Source organism: Anoplophora glabripennis, unplaced genomic scaffold (genome assembly GCF_000390285.2).
Source record: "Anoplophora glabripennis isolate ALB-LARVAE unplaced genomic scaffold, Agla_2.0 scaffold134, whole genome shotgun sequence".
NCBI classification, from domain to species: domain Eukaryota; kingdom Metazoa; phylum Arthropoda; class Insecta; order Coleoptera; family Cerambycidae; genus Anoplophora; species Anoplophora glabripennis.
Window position 1 is genome coordinate 675,159 of NW_019416384.1, and position 20,886 is coordinate 696,044.

Genomic DNA, 20,886 nt, shown 5'->3' on the forward strand with positions numbered 1-20,886 from the left:
TAAAATTTACTTTTCTTGGACAGTCGAAATATTCGAAGTCAAAAATGTAAAATATATAATTTACATCGGTGTGTTATTTGGTAGAATATGTTTACATTTAACAATCATTCAAATAACTAATAATAATTCAAAAATTGCCGGTTTTATTTAATGATAATAATTATGATTGAAAAAACGTGGCAAAAAAACAGTCAGTTACTCAGCAGTGTTTTTAGTTGTTATTTTCGTTCCGAATATTACCTCATAGAAAAAAATACTGTCGGCTCGTATGCGAGTTGTCAAAAGGCAACCTTGGCCATAAATATAATCGTCCAGTTAGTTCGCTGGAAGGATACTGGATTTATGTTTCGCTAATTGAATAAAAATAAGTACCATTCGAAGATCCTCGGGTAATTATCGAGCAATGGGTAATTTTAAAATAGTTCCGTTTCGCAACCTAATGGACAATGCGTGTAAAATGATTTTTAATTATTGTTTAAGAAACACTTATCCTCGTTTGCATGTACGAATAGTGTCGAAACGTTGCGTCCAGATTAGGCAGACAGACCTAGAGACCTAATAGTTCACAAGTACATAAATCGGCGAATGTTACTACTTTATTTATAATACAAAGGTTTGTATTCTAGTCTTACAATAAATATATCCCTGCAAATCATTGCACATCTCCGAGTTGTATAATCGAGTAATTTTGGCTTACCACACAGTCTGTATTTTGTTGTAGAGTATACATTGTTTTCGCTGCTCCAGTTCTGTCTATTCTGCCTGAGAATATCTTAATTAAACTTGTAGAGAACGATTTAATTATCAGCATAATTGATTCGAATTAACATAAACGTAGGCGTGACAATCTTCTACAATCGCGTTGTCGATTTAGTTAATGAGCTTCTCGCAAATGATTTCTTGTATATATTATACATAACTAACGTACATATGATTAATTCATTAGCTTAGATGTCAATTCCAGCAGATTTTCCACTGGACGTGTTTTAAAAAAAATACATCGCGTTTTCTTCAAATTATACCAATCTTCCCATACATATTTGACCATTTTGTCTTTATTTAACCGACTGAAGCCCCAGTTATGTGATTAATATTCTAATCTTGTTACCAAACGTCTCATTTCAGTAAATATCAGGCCAATGGGACGGTGAAAGGTCTTCAAGCAGAAGAGTGATCGAGTTTGTAAATTAAATTGATGGACGCTCAATTTGTAGGAGTTTAATTTTCCTTACGGCGTAATTACCGCAAGAAATATTATCAGTTCGCGTTCACCGAGGTATGAATTACGTTTATGTAATTATTAAGGCAACTATTAAAGATCAGTGTCAAGCCGCCAGCTTTGGTTATAAATCCAAAGCTTCTAACATCGCCGGTGGTAGTAAATTGGCTCGACAGGCTGTGAAATTAGATGGAATTTCAGGAAAAGTGAAGTCAGTATTGTGTTTCGAGTTCCTAAGGCGTCATTATTACCTCTAGCACGTCATCTGTGTCATATCGCAAACTTGCGTATGCTAATCTGATGACCGGCCGTACCGTTTATTAAAAGAACTCACTGGGAGCGGGTTGGGTAAGCCTTGCAAAAGGAAAACCGTCGGTGGATGTTTGCGACATGATGCCGGAGCGTTTATGACAAGTTCGTGACGCCGCTACGAAAGGAACGAAAAATCCGTTGCGATATTAGGAGATTAATACTGGCTTGGACAGATTTATGCAAACTTAGGTATCTGGGGCGATTCCGAGACGGATATTGTGACAGAATATTCACAATTGCCTTATAATATCTGCCTAAAAATCAGAGAATAATAATTGAGGAACTTATTTTTATTTCAATCTTTATATGCACAGGGTGTAAGCGAATACCGAACCATAATTTCTTGCACAAGGGAGCTATCGATATTTTTTGTCTTTTACAAGTCGTTTTAATTGAACTGACAAAGTAGGGTTATTTTTTCGTGTTATTTCGCAAATAATAATAATAAACATTTCAAATTATTCAAGAAAATGTATTCACTTTCTATTTGTTTCTATTTACTAAGCAAGCAAAGTTAGCAAGAGCTATACTCTTGTTTAAAAGAAATTCGTTTTTTGAAAATGTTGGAAATAGTTCAAAAATTCATTAAATATCGTTCTATTTTGAAGTGAGTGTTATTTCCCAGTACTTACAAGTATTGGATATTTTTAAAAGATAATGTCAATGTATAGTATTAAAATATTCTTTTATATCTCATCGAATTGATCTTGTACTTGATAAAATACTATTTAAATTTTTTAAATACTTGTTTTTTTTCTATACGACATTCAATAAATATTTAGTGGCGACGGTTCTTTTGTAATCAAGTCTCGATTTGCTGCCGTTTACATGCAAAATATGAGCAGCTAAAAACCTTTTGTTTATAAATAGAAACTGATAGGTACAGGTACATTAAAAAAGGGATTTTATTTGTCCTTAATAGTGTTGAGTCTCTTGTACATATACTTTGCTATGTTTAAACAATATACAAGTCTAGAAATAGGGTTTCTATACTAGGAACTATACTTTATTTTAAATATAATAAGGAAGAAACCGGTTTAATGATATGTATATAGGATATATCAAGATCAAGCAATAATTTGATGATGGAAATCACAGATGTAGGTAAATTTAATTGCAAGACGTCGTCAGTACCTGGAAATATATATTTATATTGTCTTTTAAGCTTTTTGTCCGAATAATGTTCGAAAAATAGAGTCATTCATCTGTAGCCACAAAAAAAAACAAATTATTCACGTGTTCATACCGGATCCGATAATGGGATAATTAACTTAATACCTATTTCTAAATGATGGTACTTTAACTAGATGATCGTAGTTGTAAATATACATCTATAAGTTGTAACAATTTGCTCATAACTCAGCTTTTAGTTCAAGGTCTAGCATTTGTCTCTGCCGGAAAAAAAACAGTAATTTTTCTTCGTCCAACCTACTCAACAAAACGCACTTAAAATCTGAAGTTTCTATATTTGTTTTGAAATTATAGAGGCAACAAAAACATCTAAAGCTTTCGTTAATTCAATTGTGGATGTATTAAGCTTGAGTAGCTCACGTAACGCGTTTTGTTACCAGAAACGCTATGTGACAATTGCTTTTTAAGCAATTAGCAACATGCCACCTTCCGGAATGGCTTTCTCTTGCGTTCAAGGTCGCGTGTGTTAAGTTCAAACGTTATGATTTCTTCATTTTCACTATCGAGAGGCGTGCTAGACCCTCACAAGGAGATCGAAACTGCACCGAACAAGAAAGTGTAATAAACAATTGATTAAATTTTGCAAACATTCAAGAATAAATATTCATTGTCAATTTTAACTCATTATTTCCCACAATCTTCAGTGGAGGATCATTTAATTTAATGTATTCTTGACCGGCGATACGAGTCGCTTGTGGTTTGGCGATTTTAGATAAAAACAGTTGTAAAAGTTTTTATGACAACGCATATTTAACGCGTCTTGCTAAGCAATTCTTTTTAATTATTGCCGATAAATTGGAAGGAAGTTGATTTTGACAACTACGTAGTAAAAGTCCGAATGTAAGTTACATGGAAAAAATGAAAATGAAAATTCACGCAATTGTTCCTAAAATCGCGACAGGAACGAATTGTGTGAACATTCGACGTTTACATCGTGATTATTTTTACAATTATAGTGAAATTATTACAAACAAATGTAAATTTTCTAAAATTTCTCAACGATATTTATAAAAGTTTCTTTATAATTCGATGACTGTCTATTTTTTTACGATTAAACTCACGATTTTTGCGACATATCCCCTCTTAAACATCTGCTTCCACTTTTTTACGTTTATTGAATACAGTCACGAGACCTCTGTTAAAAAAATCGACCTGCGATATGCGGATAGCAAATCAGTCGGCAGAGCATGAACCAACGGCAGCTTCTGATTTATATTTTGCAGCACATTTGCTACATACATCACGACCGGATTCCGTAACAGTCACACTCGAAGTCTTGGATAATGAGCAGACGCTTCGATAGATGAAAATTAGATAAAAAATTTCGCAACTATATACTACAACGTAGCTTTAATTTCTCTACCGAGTTGCACGCATGGCTGGGATTATGCAAAAGCGACGAGGAAGATCGCGTATTATACTCCGTGAGATATCCAGAGCTTTCATTTAAAGCGTAGCTTGGATACTATGCAAATTAAAATTCTTTCAGTAGTGCTTGCAATTGTTTCTATTGTATACGACTCGGCTCGATTGTAGGTGTCTGTACGTTTGGTGGAAGATAATGTCAGATATCTTGAAAACCAAATATTAATATAATTAATTAATTCTACACAATGTATGATGTATGTTCAATTCATTCAAATTGTGCATAAAAACCATAACAAATACCTATGTAAACATTTCTTAAATTTTTATCAGTTTAAGTATATCTACTATTCTACTGTATTTGTATCGATAACACTATAAATAGAAAACTATATATTTTAAACGTCTTTCTAGAATATTGCATAAATATCTCTTAACAAATATTATCAAAACAGAGCTTTGTGACATATTTTCTGCAACTTCGTGACACAGAGCATCGATTTTTGCTTGCCCAATATGTAAATCTCTAGAACTTCGCAAGAACCGCTACAACCAATAATCGGTACATGAACACAGTTTGCCTTGCACTGCTCTTGTTTCAGCGACTACTACGATGTATGTAGATTGCCCCGAAGAATTCGTGCTTCTTCATTGCAACAGGCGGCCTTGCTTTCGGCAAACATGTCACACACCGCTAGACGCATTTGGTACGTTATAAACCGCTTTTGTTTAGGGAGTATATTCTCCCTGTGATGCTGGAGTATTATAAATTTAACACAAATTCTTTTCGTTGGATATGTGCAGATTTTCGTCATAAGATTTTAATATGTCTAAGATCACACGACGTATGACGACAATTCAATGTTTTTTTGAGACTTTTTTCTACGCCCGCTAATTAAAAAGGCCGCAGTCGGTAAGTAACTCATCTCGATGAAAAAAAACACGCATCTATCTTAATTATTTCTCAACAAGTACCCAATTCATAACACAAAACATATAATTGATTTTATGCTTTTAATACTCGTAGCAAGGCCAACGTGTAAACACATCCATCATATCCATATTTATTAATAAAGTTAGCTCAAAGGTAACGTGAGACGCAAATTTTGGTAAAAAATAGACGTTACCAGTACCAAATCTGAGAACAGGATGTGTATCAATTAACAGCAGGTGTTCGGGCTGACAAATTAACGAATCTGAGTTCATTAGGATGGGATAATTTCATTTCATAACACACGATGAAAAAAAAAACAGTGAGGTAATGGTCCTTCTGAATTTTTGCAGTAGGATTTATAATGTAGATTCAAGGAAGTTAGGTGTTATGAAAACGAAACGATTTCATTGTTTTTAACTTTCGAACGAATGAACCAGAAAGATTCAGATGACGTAAGTGGACGCGAACAACGAAATAAGTTGTATTTCAAATGATATCCTCCTCAAGGATAAGTACGTCGCAAAATAATTTTTCTTTCGCAACACATTCTTGCTCCAAGGGTATGCGTGGCGTCGTTATTCCAAAATTAATTCTTCCCGTACGCGAGCTGTAATATACTGTCGCCGTCACACGATTCTCGCCCACCGAACACACCTGAAAACGACCTCCTTAAAGGCAACATTAACTGCATGCAATCGTACATGATTGACGGCCAAGAAAAAACGACAGAGAATTAGTTACTAATACGCCGATCGTCACGATTTAGTGAATTATATCGCCTGTCAGAATATGTGATCTTCATAATGTTCATAATGAGGCTGCTGATTGTGCCATATCTTCTGAGATCCGCAATTGAAGAAGGACAATCTATTCATAAATCACCTTCCAGGAAAATAATAAGTGCGAGGCATTTATTGAAATAACGCCATTACGTGATTGTTGTTATAGTTTTTTTCTCCTTGGTTCCTTGAACTTAATAAGGAATATTATCCTTGCACTCGTGATTGAGCAGCACGCCATTCTATAACAATATACGTATGTATATCCTTTTGATTTTCACATTGGTTTTACTTAATTTCCCATGTGATCCACTACTTGCTCCATTGTTAGTACGACAAAGCCGCTTATGTAAATAAGAGAAGGTAAACAAATTCGTTTTAACTCGAGACCAGATGCCGTCGTTTCAATGCAACCTATTAATAATTGTTGCAATGCGCTGACGCAAAGCAATTTTTCATGCTTCAGTGTGACATAAGCGTACAGAATTTTCACATGTAGGTATATAATATACGATTTCACAGAATTGCTGTTGCAGCAAAAGCCGTGTTCGCTTCGCCGATGGATTTTTCGAGAGGTCATTTTCTACTTTCTTCCTTTGTCGCTAAGGACATTAACAGTCGCCGTTTATTTAATTGCACCATTTTTGTGCACACGATAATAATCTTCGAGAACGAAAACTTGCAGCATATTAAACGATTTAATAGCTCGGAAGGGGAAACGATTGTTTTTGCTCACAAAGGTGGTGTGCACCTTTTTGAAAAGTTCCACAGTAGTATTAACGTCCTACAATGTTGCAAGTTCACTGATAGAAGTAATTACTTAATGCACAAAGGTAATAACTTGTACTGTTAATAAGGAAGTAAACGGTAAGCAAAGTGGCTTGTTTATTTTTGTTTCTATTACTGACATATGCGACTCGTCGATTTTAGTGGTATGTACTAGCGGAAATCTCAAACTTTATGCGATACAGAACAAGAATTTAGGGTTCTTCTATAGGCTGCACTTACTTACTAAATGCGACGTCACTACAAACTTATCGTAAATAAACCATATAAATAACAATACTCGGAATCGCAACTAAAAGTTGAGCCGGTCGCGAACGACCTCTCAGTTATAGTTTAAAGTGTCAAAGTCGGGCCCTTCGGGATTCCCTTTATCCCGTAGGACCAAAAAGTTGCTCCGAAGAGATTGGCAGTGCCTCAACTTTCGGCCATCCACTTTATCTCCAGAGGTATCAATACAGAGCTGTTCGAGAGTTGGACATTAGTCAAGTTAAATACTAGTAACCTTTTTGTGAACTTTTGGAAGCCCGATCGAAGCGCGGGGCGGAGCCGGAGGCGGGATCTCGTGACGGCTTCGGGAGGCGGCTGCGAACGAGGCAGCGCCTTCAGCGAGCGGGATCAATACCTGTCTGAAAAACTGAAAACGCGTTATTTTTAGACAGGTATGGATACGGTATGCGTTGCGGGCCCCGAAAAATGTAGAAGTATAGAAGTGAGTTCAATTTTGTGGGGATTGGATCGTGTCTAAGTGATTTTTTTTCGTCGAGGGTCGTTTGTTTTTACAGGATTGACAGTCGCGTCCCTACGATTTAATTTTCTTTTTCGTATAAATCGGCCGAGGATTTGTTTTTATAATTCCCCAATATTTTTTCCAAAAAATGAGAGATACTAAAAAAAATAAACCTTGTTTTTATTTGGGCTCGTCCTGTAGAGTTAGTAACTTTTGAAGTTGGGAGTTGAAAATCGATTTTTCGTTATAAGATTTTGGTTTTTCATTAAATTCGGATAATTTTTGGGTAAAAGCTTTGTAAAAAATTACTGTATTATTAGGATCTGCTATGTTAAGCAAAAAAACTGTCAAAATTGCTATCATATATAAAAATTGATTACCTACGTGAATTGCAGTAAAACTTAATAATATTGTTTTGGCAACTTTTTTTAATATTGTTTGTAGTATAAAGTATGTAGTATATATATTGAGAAAATACTGTTATATTTTTTATATAAGGTTTAGTTTTAGTTTTATCACATATGCAGATGTATTAAGTGTTGTTGGTAGTATCTATCTTGACTGTGAATAATTGTACAAATTCTTACAATGTCTTAAAATTTGCAAGACACCAATACGGTGTTAAAATTTCTTTTTTGGTTGCAAAACTTTAATGATAGAAATTTGTAATTATCTTTAAAGGTTTATACATTTTATACTATGTGGTAGCAAAAACTACAATATACAGTGTTTTCGAAAAGTAACGAATAAATTCATTATTTTTAAATTGAGATGTTTTCGAAAAAATCCCCTGGCTCGTCGATTTTATTTTTAAAAAAGGCACCTTTTGACATACGACCCACATTCGTGACGTCATCGTTGTTCGAGATATGACGTCATCGACAATTTTTTTAAATAGCAACCCCCAATTTTGACCATCCCATTTGAAAGAACGTGTCATTCTACATACACAGATCATGAAAAATTATGGTGTTACATAACAAAAATTCCAAGAAAATAATGTTTGAAGATTTTAAAATTTAATTTTCACAATACTGAAAATGATAATGATTATGTAAAAAATTGTCGATGACGTCATATCTCGAACAACGATGACGTCACAAATATGGGTCGTATGTCAAAAAGTGCCTTTTTTAAAAACAAAATCGACGTGCCAGGGGATTTTTTCGAAAACATCTCAATTTAAAAAATAATGAATTTATTTGTAACTTTTCGAAAGCACTGTATAGAAATTCTATGAAAATCTATGAAATTTTGAAATTTTATTTGTACCTATTTATGATGATTAAAGTTAAATGCAAGATTTTAAACAATAAGTACAATTTGCTGGTAATATGTGACACAAATTTTAATTAGTTGTATTTTATATATAAATTATAGTCAACAGTGCAACAATTGTGCAAACTTTTAACACACATTTATTTCTGTGTAGAAAAGTGAATTTATCGAAATTATATTATTGTATATGAAATGAAGAACTAGCAACTTATGTAAAAGGTTTCTAAAAATAATGGCATGCTCGATTAAGACATTTTTATGCCAAGCCGCAGCAAATTTGGAGCGAAAAATATCTGTCTAAAGTAGCGCGAATAATCCCTGGAACTATAAATATTCAATTTGGTGACATCAAAGCAAATAGAACGAGCAAACAGTCCATTCTAACACACCACCTCGCCGCATATTACAATTAAGGAGCCCTCCCGAAGCAATAAATATGTACTGGAATAATCCCGAAAGCGGAGAGCGGATTTTTTTTTAACTTGATTGCCTCTTGACCTTCCTTTTGACGTCGACTCTGATTGTTCTCGGATAACGAAGGGCCCTCCTGGGTTTTACGCCCTCGCGACGCGGCCCATGCATATTCCACGCCACGAGTCACCCCTCGTCAGTGTTTCAAAATATTTATTTTGCTAAACATCTGAGGTGAATGCTAAAGCTATTATTAGCTCTATGTGAGAACAAATCCAGGCAGGCCTTCGCTATTAGACAGGCCGTAACTAACAAATTCTAATTTGAAAAAGTAACAAATAATTAAATTAAAAATAAATGAGTTGAATCTTAGTACTGGAATCATAAACGTCAAAGACCTAGCAAAATAACAAAATTATTTTGTTTCTTTTTTATGGCATAGGAGATTTTCTTTTTTGTCTTTAAATAATCTTCAGTCAATCAGTCAGAAAAGTTATGGCTTGTAGAACTGAATGAACGAAGAATAAAACACAAATTTGGGTAAATGTTGCAACTGTTTACACCAGAATCTGAAAAGGAATGCTGAAAATTGTATATCTAAATAAATCTTCTTTCATATTTAAAAATTACCGTAACAAAACACTGACCTATAGATTGTCAGAAGGGTCGTGGTTGTTTTTTCTCTTTCCATCCATTTTATTGATATTAATTTACGCTTTTTTAGTGCTCAAACGAATTAAATGAGTAAATCTTTAATTTCAGAGAAAATATTGTTGGCCGTTGAGAGAAAATTTCATAGCATGGGGCAGGAATTCGATCAGAGATTAATTTCCGTTTGTATATTACATTTTAAATTAGTAAAATGGATACAGCGGGCCATAATTCAAAATTATTACTTTAAAAATACAGATTTCTTTACTGAAACTTTCAGTAGTTTATTGAAAAGGTATTGAAACAGAGCGTATAGGTACCTTTTCAGCAATCATTGTCAATGAAAGTGAGCTGAAAACACTTATACTGAGAAACAGATCAGACATCATTCTTTTAAATTTAAATTACTAAATTGTTCATTATCTATGTAGAATAATACATNCGACGCGGCCCATGCATATTCCACGCCACGAGTCACCCCTCGTCAGTGTTTCAAAATATTTATTTTGCTAAACATCTGAGGTGAATGCTAAAGCTATTATTAGCTCTATGTGAGAACAAATCCAGGCAGGCCTTCGCTATTAGACAGGCCGTAACTAACAAATTCTAATTTGAAAAAGTAACAATTAATTAAATTAAATGAGTTAAATCTTAGTACTGGAATCATAAACGTCAAAGACCTAGCAAAATAGAAAAATTATTTTGTTTCTTTTTTATAGCATAGGAGATTTTCTTTTTTGTGTTTAAGTAATCAGTCAATGAAAAGTTATGGGTTGTAAAACTGAATGAACGAAGAATAAAAACACAAATATGGGTAAATGTTGCAACTATTTACACCAGAACCTGAAAAATTGTATTTCTAAATAAATCTGCTTCCATATTTAAAAATTACGGTATAGCCCAGTCATTATAGACATGAAAGAGCCTGTTTCGGGAAAAAATACTATTAGAAGTTTCTCTGCGGAATATTGTTCGGAAACCTGTTATAAATAAAATATCAAAAAATCAACTCGAGGCTAGTTGGGAAACTTTGTTTTAACAGTGGTCAAANTGCTATATAGGGTGAGCCAATATTCCGTGTACATGGAGTTACCAAAGCTGCCTACGACCAAAATATGCGGATTTAACTGAAGTTGCTTCGTTCAGCCGCATGTTTATTTTAATATTAATATGCCTTCTCAGTTACCAGCAAACTAATTTAAAGGAAACTAAACTATTTAACTTTAATCAATAGTTATAGTTTGAATTGAACGAGACTTTACCTTATGTGTTGTTTTCATGCGCAAACACTAAAATAACTGAAGCAAGCTCACACAAGCCTTTCCATATCTATTCTAAGAAATGCAATTGGACAAACGACAATTAAAATTATATAGTTATTAAATTTTGTGGAGTGACATTTTTAAACGCAAAGTATAAAACAAAATACAACGTATGCTCAAAAGGTCCACCACCATTTTCGCATGCACGACACTTCGAATACAATTTTCGCGCACTCACTGGAAAACGCCTCAAGAAAAGAAAATAGTGGTGCGCAAAAAACACTCAGACACGGTCCAATTCCAGATACCAACTGAATTGCGTACTTCTGGCTGCGCCGTTGTCACATTGCTCGATATGAATTTTATTTATTTTGTAGGACCCATGTCATATAAGGTTTTTTTGTTTATTTCAATGTACTCTATCGTCTGTTAAAATTAAAGCAGTCAAACTTTTAACACCCTATATATGAAATATGTATATCTGACAGAAAATTACAAACGTTCTCTTAGTACGTATTGTACTGTCAGGAATTTTAGTGATAACCACATAATCTTTTAATTTTCTACAAGTACCGTAAATGCTTATTCTAAAATAACCTTGTTCGGAACTTCTTGTTTCGATTTCCACTATCACCTCGCCGCATATTACAATTAAGGAGCCCTCCCGAAGCAATAAATATGTACTGGAATAATCCCGAAAGCGGAGAGCGGATTTTTTTTTAACTTGATTGCCTCTTGACCTTCCTTTTGACGTCGACTCTGATTGTTCTCGGATAACGAAGGGCCCTCCTGGGTTTTACGCCCNTAAATATTTGATAAACTATTACAGATACAAATACACTGAAATAAACGAGAACATGTTTATTTTAATATTAATATGCCTTCATCAGTTACCAGCAAACTAATTTAAAGGAAACTAAACTATTTAACTTTAATGAATAGTTAGTTTGAATTTACCTTGTGTGTTGTTTTCATGCGCAAAAACTAAAATAACTGGAGCAAGCTCACACAAGCCTGTCCATATCTATTCTAAGAAATGCAATTAAACAAACGACAATTAAAATTATAAAGTTATTACATTTTGTGGAGTGAAATTTTTAAACGCACAGTATAAAACAAAATACAACATATGCTCAAAATGTCCACCACCATTTTCGATGCACGCACTCACTGGAAAACGCCTCAAGAAAAGGAAATAGTGGTGCGCAAAAAAAACTCAGACACGGTCCAATTCCAGATACCAACTGAATTGCGTACTTCTGGCTGGACAGCTTAGTACCTCGTGTTATTCGCCGCGCTGTTGTCACATTGCTCGATATGAATTTTATTTATTTTGTAGGACCCATGTCATATAAGGTTTTTTTTGTTTATTTCTATCGTCTGTTAAAATTAAAGCAGTCAAACTTTTAACACCCTGTATATGAAATATGTAAATCTGACAGATGAAAATTACAAACGTTCTCTCAGTACGTGTTGTGCTGCCAGGAATTTTAGTGATAACCACATAACCTTTTTCATTTTCTACAAGTACCGTAAATGCTTATTCTAAAATAACCTTGTTCGGAACTTCTTGTTTCGATTTCCACTATCGTTAAAATCTTAGACTTCTTTGAACGATATCCAACTAATTTTCTTTTTGAGTAATTAACATTTTCTTTAATAACTTTTAACATGATGTTGGAGATTTCCTTGTTCACGTCTTGTATTAAATTTTCAGATGTTTTCTTAATTTTTATTTCAATACACCACTTTTACTTACACCACATTAAAAGCTATTCCATACTGTTTTTTAGGTCTGAGGAATAAGTCGCGATACCTACTGTATGTTCCGCGTTTTTAGGTACTTCTAGAGGCAAATATTCTTTATTACCTAAAAAATTCCCTTCGCTTTTCGCCCCATTAATACTTAACACAGAAAAAATAATATTGTACTTTATAAATCGTAAATTAAGTATCTGACGATAACAAAACCTCGGCGGAACCAAATCCCGAAAAGACGAGGCAACGTTTCCCGGGGGCTTTCCATTACGCTCCCCCAAAAAGAAAAACCCCCCTGCAGAGCCTCGTGATCGAAAATTCAAATGAAGCGCGGTGCCCCGAGGCCCCGCCGTCCCGAACAGGTCCGCGGTTAGTCGCCACATTTCTATATCGGGACCACGGCCCCTGCATACAAACGATCCAGACGCAACTCTCCGGATTACCGACATAATTAAGGGGATTATATGCGAGATTGAGCGCTCATCTTGGCCAAGGAATCGAGTTAAGGGATTGTAAGCGTTGTGATTAATTTCTTTTTCATCGGCCGGCTTTCCCGGGCGGGAGAAAACGCCGCGGGGTGAACGAAATGGACCGGGACGGAGCAGCTCGTCTGCAGTTTCGCGTTATGTGAGTAGTGGCATAAAAAAATGTTTTAAACATGTCAGGTAATGAATTTTCAAAAGTTCTACCTTACTTTTAATAATTATTGGAATATTAAACTACATGTTAATTTTGTATTGTAACGCTTAAAATCTACATATATTGTTACACCGCAAATGAATCTAAACGTGCCCACTGAACAACTAGCCCAGTAACAGCACACCGAGTGATCGCGTAGGTAATTAATCTGATTGGTCGAGCTAAATCAGGTCATACTTTTACTAGGAATAATACATTATAAAATATAAAAGTACAACGCAAAAGGTAAGAATACAACGCAAGAAGAAAATGTACAATCAAACGTGTAATTATACACAATGTACCATGTTTTTTCAAGTCATTTATATATTTTGTATATAAAAACCACTTCAAATAACTAAAAATACAATCTGAATTCCCTCATCGCAGATTTTAACTACCCCCTTCTGTATTTTTTCCGTCCAAACTTCTCATTAAAGGACAATAAGGACCGCTCCCGTCGGCGACAGCCCACTTAACGGCGCACCAGTTAGCCTAGGCTGGATGAGGTGTCCTCCAGCAGACCGTGGAGCCCTCCGCTTTGTGCGTTCACCTGGTGCGAGCCGGGGGGGCGAGGGTGGCCGGCCACCCCGGGTCGATACAGCGCCAGCCGTGGCTGCATGAATATTTGATCACCCCGTGCAACCCCTGTATGCCGTACACGTCGACCTCTGATCTGAGGAGCCGGAGTCGGAAAGGGAGTTTTCGGGTGACGCGACGGGGCAGGTCGAGCTCGGCTTATATTTAGATCTGGTGCGTGGAAACGGTTCTATGTACGGGCAGGGGTGCGTCAATGAAGACGTCCTGTCTAAATTAGCCAAAATTTTAATGGAATGTATCCATTGTTAATACATGCTAAAAAAAATACTGATAAATCAACATTATACAGAATAAACTTCAATGAAAATATCGTGTAACTATTTATATGTGCCTACAAATAATAAATGCTTGTATTTTGCGTGTGTGCTATATAGGGTGAGCCAATATTCCGTGTACATGGAGTTACCAAAGCTGCCTACGACCAAAATATGCGGATTTAACTGAAGTTGCTTCGTTCAGCCGCTAACGGGCATCAAAACTGACAAAAAAATGTTTTCTAAATAACTTTGAAACGCCAATACGTCCAGATAGATGTCACTTTATGACATAGTAAACCAAGTAATTGGTTTCACAGAACTATGAAAAGTACACCCTACCTTGAAAATTTTCTCTATTTTTTTTGTCTTAAAGTTGAATGGTTTGTTAAGGAGCTTCGATACATCTCTTGCGGGACAGGCGGTGCGGGAGGGAACCCTATGCTTATACACGGTAGTTTCGTTGTAGTACCAACCATACATAAACTGATTTGAGCGAACTAAATATAATATATACGAATGAAATTTATACAACACATATTAGCTTGCATATATTTTTCGTGTTTAATGCACGGCAATTAACTTTTTATTTGAATAAAAGTGTCTATTTATTTATTAAGAGCTCGTAAAATTATGGATGAAATCTGGCAACAGTGCCATTGCCATGCCGTAGTGGTAAAAGTTGGGTCAACTGTCATTACTGTCAACTGTACTTTGCGCATATTTCGTAAACATGATGAACATCCAAGATACAAAGGAAAAGCAATATAAAATGCATATGAAACATAATATGGATTAATGAGAAAAAAGTAAAATGTGCAAACCGAGAATCTATTTATGATAACAATCAAGAAGCTCAGTGTATGATAGTGAGACGTCGCCTTGTCAAATTGAAGATTATTACAGAACATCAATATTGTTAATTTTGCAAAGAGATCCTTTCAATTTTTGTTTCAGATTGCTATTATATTGCATTAGATCACAAAAAATTTATTTAATATTAATTTTTACTACATATGTTTTCGACTGGAATAATTTTATAATCTATAATCGAGCTATTCAAATATAGCGCTTCAGTCGAAGCGTTGCCATATTTCCTTTCATTGGATCAGATGTTTGTTCAAACTTGTCAAAACGTTATATATTCATTCCATTATTTCAATAATTACATTGTAAGTGCATATTTTTATTGTTTTAAAATGTTTAGTAATATTTAATTATTTAATTACAATTTTATTTTCCCGATCCTAACCATTTTTAAGAGCAATATTCACGTTTGATTAAAGTTTTTTTCCCAACTCCCATAAAAGCCTGTGTATAAGCAAAAAAAAAAACATATTGGCAATCGATCTGATATTTTTACACGAGGCAGAAGGCATATTTATTAACAGATTTTAATGATTTTGAAAACTTTCTTACCATTTATTTTTTCGGTATCGAACCTCCTTAAAATATTTCCTCTCTCGTAATAATTTTGAGTTAATCGTTTTTTTAATCATTGCTAATGTATTCTCCATTCAAACTTGAAATAATTATGTCGTTTCAAAGATATTTGATGACAGAAACAAACTAACGTTGACGACGATTTTTCAGTTCCTCTCTTTTAAGTCTTAGTTTGAAACTTATTATGTAAATGCTAGAATCTTCAACATCTAAGATAAAAGAGACTGATTGACAGGCGTCCCATAATTTCCCAACTCAGATTTACCGGCAGTAATTATTTACCAATCAACAATAATTATGAGTTTCCTAGGCCATTAAAAGATCCATTAATTTTATTATTGTATGAAACAGTGAGAAGTGTTGCAGATGTTTCAACAGAACGCCGTGGTGCTAAAATTATTGCCGCACAGCTAGATGGTATTCCTCACGAAATACCTCTGGCTTCCATCATTCCTTAACCTCCTCTCACTTTGGCCGCTTTAATACATATCTGTCATAATTTTCATAAACAGAAAAAGTTGATGAGTAGTTATTGCGAAATTCAGCAACACGAGTTAGCACATCCAAGTTCCCATTTATGTCCACTTTGTGGCTTGAGGCGTAGATGGTACTTAGTTTAATTTTGAATAGAATTAGCTCAGTTTAAAGCGTAACCACAATGCGCTGTTAAATTGTGTTTAAAATGTTTACGCGTGTTTCCAAAGGACGTTAAAAAGGTTAAGGGTATATAAGAATACGAGCTAATTAAAACTGACACCAATTTTTAAAATAATTTGTGGTCACTCAACAATTACCTCTTATCCCCAGCGTTTCTCGTTAGGTACGTAATAGGCCCTAAATTTTAGAGCTTGTATAGGTATACGTGCTGATGGATTGTTTTACGTGATAAGATTACCCGAAAACAAAGACATAGGCTTAAGTAAACGAGAGCAAGACAAGACCGGAATACGTAACGAGGAAGTGTCAGGAGTTTTGCGGCTTTTCTTGTTATACTTGAAGGTGTGAAGATATCGGGATATCCTGGGACAGTTTGCTGTTCAGTGATTTTGAACGTGTTTTTTACATTTACATTTATCAAGTTGGAAACAAAAATGTACAAAATAATAAATAAATATAGAAATATTAAAAAACGAAGTGATCAACTGACAAAAAAATTTTAAATAAGTGACCCAAGAACGACTTTCTTAATATAAGTAGAGAAATATTACGTGATATTAGCAACACAAAGAACCTTTTTCAAAATAAATCACCATTAAGTAGAAAAAAAAGATGCCACAGGCATTTTAATACAAAAAATTTTAGTCCACAGTGAAATTCTTCGCAAAAAGTTGTCGTGATGATGTCTGTACAGATTTCAAAAATTCGTGAGAATAAAAAATTGTCTTTTTTATTCAAAACTTCAATAAACTAGCAAATTTCAGTGTTTCTCCTACGTTTATTAAAAATGCAGTTTATGAAGTCAAGTTATATGAGAATTCCTCCTATTTTTTCCCACAAATATACATCTATACAAGAAATATTCCTATACTAACACTTTAATATTAATTATGTGTATTTTTATCCACACCGAACGACCTCCAAAAGCCATATCCCTCTACTCCCAAAGCAAAATACAACAGTTCCCACAGCCCGCCGAAATTAACGCAAAACCATAAATTCACCCCCGACCCCCAGGTGGGCCGGCCCTTCCCGTCGACCGCCAATGGCGCCGCGACGCCGCGCGCCTGCCCCCCAGGCGCCGCCTCCGCTTATCCGCGGCCCCGTCGCCGCCGCCAGAACTTCTCAAGCGACTCAGCAGCGGTCGTAAGTCGTCCGCGGGTGTGAACGAGAAACCTGTGTGCACCTGGACAGCGGCACCGTGGAGACACACGGTGGGCAAGCGGGCCCGAGAGGCACTCTAGGCCTGCTCGGCGAACTGCGCGTCGCCACCAACCTCAAGGGCTTCTTCGCCAACCGCATAGGTGGTGCTTTACCAGATACAGGTGAGTCCTCCACTTAGATTTAGACGAACGGTGTGACGTGGTTTCTGTTAGTTCTCCTCCGAAAAAACAGCAAATTTGACGCCTAGATTCAATTAAATTTAACTTTTTAAAAGTAATATTCAGCTACCATGATGACTTTTTATTCTCAAAAATAAGAGAGAAAATTTTCGTTTCCCTTTCGAAAAAACCAACAGCCACAGTTCAACAATTCATCGACTTTGTCGACAGATCTTAGATAATAATTGGTTAATTATTGTTTTGTAAGCATATAAATATGCTCTCGTTCGTCTAAAAAGATTCTTTTGCGTTCCCTATGACCGTGTTCTAAAAATATGTTGTTGTGTTTCAATTAGTGCAGGTCGGTCGGGGTACTATTGATTTACCTGAAGTCGGAGCGCAAACGATTATAATACTTGTGGAAACAAGATGGCCACCAACTGCATGTATAATCAAGATGGCTGAAATCAATAAAATTATTGCGTAACTCGAATAATTTCGCCTCATATCAAATAAAAATATTTCAATTCAAGAAATATTTTCAATTCAATAATACGGATTTACTAATACTGTCTAAATCCTGATTGAACATCCATTGTGCTAAATTTGTATACAATTACTGTGTCTATATGAACTTTATTTTAACTCTTGTACTATTCAGATACCAACAGAAATGTTTCTAAGGAATAAGTAACAATTTTAACTCTCTACCGCAACAATTTAATTCTAGTCACGTCGATGAATATAAATGTCACAACAAAGAATTTAAAGTATAATGGTTTTTTAGGTTGTTATCCCGTAGTCTAGGTAGCGGGTCGGCGCGAGTTACACACTTATAATGAATTTTCCCAGCCTCTCAGATAGGAATGTTCGACCTGCCGTTGTTGTTCTCGAGCTAGGCTCTGTGGACTCGTTAGCAGAACCTGTAAGCCTCTACGGACGTAACCGCTCCTCAGACTTCTAACTACGGTATAACAACCTAAAAAATCACGGTACTGCCACAAAAAAGTGGCGTTTGCGGATGCTTACCACGCGAATCCCCTCAACTCGTTTTGAGCCAGGGACCTGTGCTGGCAAGCTCGGGGTGCGGGGGGATCAGCGCAGTGCCTCCCCACCCTCTACACCCCACGCAGAATCTTCTAACACACTTCTTCTGTCCAGGTTAACCCGATGGCACTGCGCTACCCCGCACCCGACGTCGACACCGACTAAACTCTCACCACCACGACTCCGCGCAACCCCCTGCGAGCCTGCTGGTCATTCGCCGCCATGACGACCATACCCATCATCAACATGGAGTTCGGCGAGTTCAAGGAGGTGGTGTGGACCAAGCTCCAAGAGCCCCGCAACCAGCGCAAGCTCATCCTCGTTATCGTCTCCATAGCCCTGCTACTCGACAACATGCTCTACATGGTGATAGTCCCCATCATCCCCGATTATTTGCGGTACATCGGAGCGTATCAAGATATCGACGTTCCGGCTTCGGGAAACGCGACGCTTCCACCAGGTACCCCTATCAAACACGACCACCACGGCCAGGACTCGGCTACCGGCATCCTATTCGCATCCAAGGCCATCGTCCAGCTGATGGTGAACCCCTTCTCCGGAGCGCTCATCGACCGCATCGGCTACGACATGCCCATGATGATCGGCCTGTCGATCATGTTCCTCTCGACGGCGGTGTTCGCGTGTGGCCGCAGCTACGGCCTCCTCTTCTTCGCGAGAAGCCTCCAAGGCGTAGGCTCGGCATTCGCAGACACTGCCGGACTCGCCATGATCGCAGATCGTTTCACAGAGGAGAACGAGAGGTCCAAGGCGCTGGGGATAGCCCTGGCGTTCATCAGCTTCGGCTGTCTGGTGGCCCCGCCTTTCGGAGGGGCTCTCTATCAGTTCGCGGGCAAGGAGATGCCTTTCCTCATCCTAGCGTTCGTTTCCCTGCTGGATGGGTTCATGCTGCTGCTGGTGATGAAGCCCATCAAGGAACAGATAAAAGAGCAGCAGATGGCCAAGCCGCCGTCCGTACCCATCTGGAGACTCTTCATGGACAAATACATAGCGATCTGCGCTGGCGCTCTGATGATGTCCAACGTCGCCTTGGCTTTTCTAGAGCCCACCATATCTCTTTGGGTAGAAGACAACCTCACCACGGAGAACTGGAAGGTGGGCATCATTTGGCTGCCGGCCTTCTTTCCTCACGTGCTTGGCGTCATCTTAACGGTAAAAATGGCGAAGAAGTATCCTCACTATCAATGGCTTATGGCGGCCGTAGGGCTGGCCTTGGAAGGGCTGTGCTGCTTCATAATACCCTTCGCAAATTCCTACAAGTTCCTCATGATCCCCATCTGCGGCATCTGCTTCGGCATCGCCCTTATCGACACAGCTCTACTCCCTACCCTCGGGTACCTGGTGGACGTAAGGTATGTTTCTGTGTACGGAAGCATCTACGCCATAGCAGACATTTCCTATTCGGTGGCGTACGCGGTAGGGCCTATCATTGCCGGGGGTGTGGTGGAAGCTATAGGGTTTACCGCCCTCAACGTAGGCATCGCCTTCTCGAATCTCCTCTACGCGCCGATGCTGATGTACTTGAGGCACATATACGACTTCAAGCCGTTCGAGAACGAAGCCAACATCCTCATGTCGGATCCTCCCAACAAGGAATATCAAACTTACTCCATGCAGGAACAGAAACCCGTATCAGGAGACATTCAAAACCACTTGGAGTACAAACAACAAGAGACCAACTTTGATTCTGGCTACCAGGAGCAAAACTACGACCAGCAGGGATACCAACAGCAGAACTATTCGCATCAGGGTTACCAACAAGATACGTATCAGCATCAGCCTTACCAGGAGGCACCCCATCAACCCCAGCAGCAGCAGCAGCCGCCATCGCGGCCCCCAGGTCGGGTACTTCCTCAGCAACCGGAAACTGCGAATCCTTTCAGGCCGCAGGTGCAGGCAACGGGGGGAAATCCCTTCAGACAGGGGTTCTAAATGTGTACATTGTAAATTTGTGTTTAGTGTTCATTCAGTTCATGTATTGTGTACATATCATACCGATTGTTCCTCTTACTGTACATATCGGCTGATATATCTAGTGTTAGTTAAGGTTTGTAGGTAGGTAGGTAAGTTTTCCGAGCTGGGTTTCGTGCAATTGGTTCAGATGACAATGTGTTTTGCATCTAGAAAATGATTTCTCCTGTATCTTCAACTTAACAGTAAGCATTACCTTTATTTCAACAATGCAATTAATTTT

General features: G+C 37.1%; 1 protein-coding gene across 1 annotated transcript; it reads left to right on the top strand.

Annotated features, from left to right (window-relative positions):
• Nucleotides 1–17,592: 17,592 nt before the first annotated feature.
• LOC108903844 (vesicular acetylcholine transporter) lies at nt 17,593–20,624 on the top strand. Its single transcript, XM_018706160.1, has 2 exons — nt 17,593–17,630; nt 18,789–20,624. Exon 2 carries the CDS (start codon nt 18,897–18,899, stop codon nt 20,622–20,624), a length of 1,728 nt encoding a protein of 575 aa, XP_018561676.1. The 5' UTR covers nt 17,593–17,630; nt 18,789–18,896.
• Nucleotides 20,625–20,886: the final 262 nt, after the last annotated feature.